The sequence below is a fragment of the Diaphorina citri genome, unplaced genomic scaffold (assembly GCF_000475195.1).
Source record: "Diaphorina citri unplaced genomic scaffold, Diaci psyllid genome assembly version 1.1 scaffold4589, whole genome shotgun sequence".
NCBI lineage: Eukaryota > Metazoa > Arthropoda > Insecta > Hemiptera > Psyllidae > Diaphorina > Diaphorina citri.
Window position 1 is genome coordinate 4,309 of NW_007381985.1, and position 4,110 is coordinate 8,418.

Below are 4,110 nucleotides of genomic sequence, written 5' to 3' on the forward strand. Positions count from 1 at the left end.
GAATAGTTGATATTTTAAACTATTTCGTCACGGTTAATTCTCATTAAACTCGGGTTTCCCCAGCTTGGCGGGTGAAATCCATTGTGTTGGTATCCATTCCATAATCTTGTAAACTCATAACTGATCAAAATAACTAAATCTGTGGCTAAATTTGTACATTTATTTCCTATTTTGAACTTTTCTTTCATTTAAATACATCTTAAAACGGTTTAATAAAAAACTTTAACTATTAAATTAATTAATATTTTAATATTTAAATTAATTATTCTTCTTCGGATGAGTCGGAAGCTATCGGTATCTTCCGTAAATATACGTCACGAAATTAAGAAACAAAAACAATAAATCGCTGCGAATTTCAAATACTAATAAAGTAGAAATAAAAACAGTATTATTTTTTTTTTTTTTTTTGTCAAATAATTAAAAATTAACGTTAGAAACTAACTATATATGAAGTAATAGGTAATAAACTAACAAGGCTAAGTTCGGAACTAAGTAACAAGTCAATAATATTACGGAAACTTGCATTCATTCATATTTTGTGATAATAATATCAAGATCAGATAAGATACCTATCAGTGACCCTAGTGATTGTTAATCAGTCATTCATTCTGCTCTCTCACTCTACTCAAGCTTTGCAAGATGAGCTGTGGGATCTGTAATAAAAACCTACCTTCTGAAGCTGGAGAATTGGATTATACGCGGTGTGCACAATGCAACAGGTGTTATCATTTCGATTGTTGCAAACTAAAATTCAGCTCATGGAAATCCATGGGTGCTACCAGGCGCTCAGAGTGGATCTGTCTGAGATGTAGGAAGACCAATCCACCAGCCGACGGCAATATCAGTGATGAAGATGAAGAGGAGGAAACTGGGCAGGACGTGGGCAAGATGCTGAAGGAAATGGCCAAAAAGTGGGATGGGTTCGAGAAGAAAGTGAGTAAGAAATTGGACGACTTTGAAGCTAATCTGAACTTTTATGGAGAGAAAGTTGAGCAATCCTGCACAACATTGAAAAATCTTGAACAAAAGTTGATAGCTATGGAGAAGAGGATTGATAAAACAGAGACGGAGAACAGGGAACTGAAAACAAGGCTGAGAACTTTGGAAATACAAATACAAGAGAATACACAGAAGGACTTTATGAATATGATGGAGATCTCTGGTATTCAAAATAAGGAGGCTGATCCTAAAGTTGTTACTAACATAATCCTGGAGAAGGCGGGCTATCAACCTAACGAGATTAAGACCAAGGTGGAGAAAGTGACCAAGAAGGTTGGAGAAGACAAGAAGGAAAAGACGGTCATTACAGTCAAGTTCGAGTCTCAGGAGGTAAGAAATGAGGTACTCACTAAGATTAAGAGAAATAAGGTGTGGTCAAAATTGGAAAACACTATTAATAGTGATAAGTCATTCCTTATTATAAATGAATCATTGAGTCCTTATTACAAAAAACTGTTCTTTGAGGCACGAAAAGTAAAAATAGAAAAGGATTATAAATACCTATGGGTTCAAAATGGTAACATATTGTTTAAGAAAACCGAGAACGCCAGAATCATGAGACTCTCCTGTATGGATGATCTGGGAAAAATCTGAATCCACCACTACAACTAAAGGTTACTACTATGTACCTAATAAAAATTAGTTATTATGAGCCATAATAGTAGAATACTACTAAACAATATACATAATGTTTTACCACCCTGTAACTCCTTCGAAGGAATTGATGAATGGCATCAAACAATTAACAATGATGTTTTATCTCTCTTGCATGTGAACATTAAAACTGTGAGAGCACATTGGGATCTCCTGTGTATCAAAATCCAACACGTCATGTCAACGCTGGACTTTCTCATACTGACGGAAGTTAACGTGAGGGAAGAGGAGGCAATGGCCTATCAGTTGAGGAACTTCAAGCAGGTAACAAAGTGCAGAAAACTAAGAAGTGGAGGAGGTGTAATGGTTTTCCACAAAGAACAATGGGAAGTTGAAGATTTAAAATACAACCTTGATGAAGCGGAAAATCTCTGCTTGAAAATCTCACATACTGAAAGAAATAATAAATTTACATTGGTAGCTATCTACAGACCCCCAAAATTAAATCTTGAGAGGTTCCTAAATGATTTGGATTTCTGGCTACGAACGGCCTGTAAAAGGGATGAAAACCTCGTAATTGTCGGTGATGTAAATATCTGTATTTTAAAGAGGACGAGCAAAAACTCTCGTTACCTAAATATGTTGTACGAAAATACCATTATACCCTCCATCTCGAAACCCACGAGGGAGGAAATGGTCGAAGACAGACTTACGTCAACATGTATAGATCACATAAACTATAGATTTAGCCGTAACCTGTATAGTATGTTTCCCTCTGTTATTAATGATAAGATTGCCGATCACCACTTTGTTGCCCTCAGAATTACACTGAAAAACTATTGTACATACACTCGAGCTCCCATAGTCCCAGAATTTCTTGAAATTTTAGATAATAAACTTGTACAGCAAAAAATAATGCAAAATTATTGGTCTGGTCTAGATAATAGTCAGAACTCAAACGAGCTTTACGAGAGGATAGTTGAAGAATTCAATAAAATCTATAATACTTCAAAAAAAGTAGTCGTAAAAAAACGACAAAATCATGAAATGCCATGGGTTAACCAGAAAATTAAAATAGAAATTGAAAAACGCAACCAACTCTTACGAAGGTGGCGTAACAATAAAAATAATAAAATTATTTATGAAGAATATAAGAAACAGAGGAATGTGACAACAAATATTATTAAGAAAGAGAAAAGAATTTTCATTCATAAACAGTTTCAGGCGTGCGAAGGCGATATGCTTAAAACATGGCGAATGATAAATGAGTTGATGGATAGGAAAATAAAAGTACCAATTGAATCCATGCTGAAACGTAACTTTAAAACAGAAGACATAAAGACGTTGGCGAGTAAATTTAATTTTAATTTCATTAACCAGGTGATGGAGATAAAGGCGAAGAACGATGGACCTATTCTGGATGTGCAGTTTGAACAACATGAGCTACCGAATGTTACCTCCAGCATGCTACTCAGGAGTGCCACGGAGAAAGAAGTTTACAATATCATGAAGAATATGAAGAAAACTGGACAAGGTTCAGATGGTATCAGGAATGGCGATGTTGTTCGCAATGCTGCTACTCTCACACCATTGGTAACTAAATTCATAAATATTATGTTAAAAACTTCCATTATACCACCGGGCCTGAAGACCTCCTGTATTACACCTCTTTTTAAGAAAGGTAAGCCAGACGAAATGCGGAATTATCGTCCTGTAGGTTCTCTTCCAATACTGGAAAAAATCTTTGAAAAACACGTGAACAACGTTACGAAGAAATACCTATATGAAAATAAAATTTTACCTGAATTTCAACATGGCTTTCAGACAGGTAAGAGCACTATTACGCTCCTACAGGATTTCGCAGATGAAATCAATACCGCTCTAGATCAAAGGCAATGCGTCATCATCCTGCTGCTTGACCTAAGCTTTGTTTTTGATACACTAGACCATGAAATCCTAGTGAAAAAGTTCAGTGAAGTAGGGATTTCCCACGAACTTTTCAATAATTACCTCCAAGGTAGAAAACAGGTAACTAAGATTGGTAAAGTTACTAGTGAAGAGCTCCAGGTCCTACAAGGCTCAGTCCAGGGGGGGATAAATTCCCCCACCTGGTTTAATATCTACACCTATGATGTCAAGTACTTGAAAAGAACGAGCAGCCTTAGAATGTTTGCAGACGATAGCTGTATTGTTTCTATTCATAGCGACCCAATAATAGCAGTGAGAAATGCCCAGAGTGACATGATAAATTTACAGAAATACTTTTATAATAACCACATTTTCATCAATCAAAGCAAAACTGAAGCCTTAGCGATGGGGTTTACGTGCAAAAGGATTAACATGGAGGATCATAGATTAATTTGCCACACCCGTCAATGCCTATTCGACAAAACATACGAAACAAATACCTGTGTTTGTATTCCTATTGCTTACAAGGACGAGGCAAAGTACCTGGGTGTTTACTTGGACAATACCTTTCAAATGAAGGAACATGTTCATAATATATGCAAAAAACTA

The 4,110-nt window shown here is 35.8% G+C and overlaps 1 protein-coding gene across 2 annotated transcripts; it reads left to right on the plus strand.

Annotated features, from left to right (window-relative positions):
* The first annotated feature begins 495 nt into the window (after positions 1-495).
* LOC113472281 lies at positions 496-3,623 on the plus strand. 2 transcript variants are annotated; one of them, XM_026831959.1, is made up of 3 exons: positions 496-1,329; positions 1,791-1,917; positions 2,974-3,623. In XM_026831959.1, exons 1-2 carry the CDS (start codon positions 640-642, stop codon positions 1,866-1,868), a joined length of 768 nt encoding a protein of 255 aa, XP_026687760.1. In that variant the 5' UTR covers positions 496-639; the 3' UTR covers positions 1,869-1,917; positions 2,974-3,623. The 2 variants fall into 2 exon arrangements, with proteins under 2 accessions (XP_026687760.1, XP_026687759.1); XM_026831958.1 differs by having other exon boundaries at positions 1,791-3,623.
* Positions 3,624-4,110: the final 487 nt, after the last annotated feature.

Bases quoted from the DNA above. Each gene is read 5' to 3' on its own strand.
- LOC113472281 (XM_026831958.1), top strand. From the start codon at position 640: ATGAGCTGTGGGATCTGTAATAAAAACCTACCTTCTGAAGCTGGAGAA. The intron at 1,330-1,790 runs GTAAGAAATGAG...TAAAACTGTGAG, and splicing joins TCAAGTTCGAGTCTCAGGAG to AGCACATTGGGATCTCCTGT.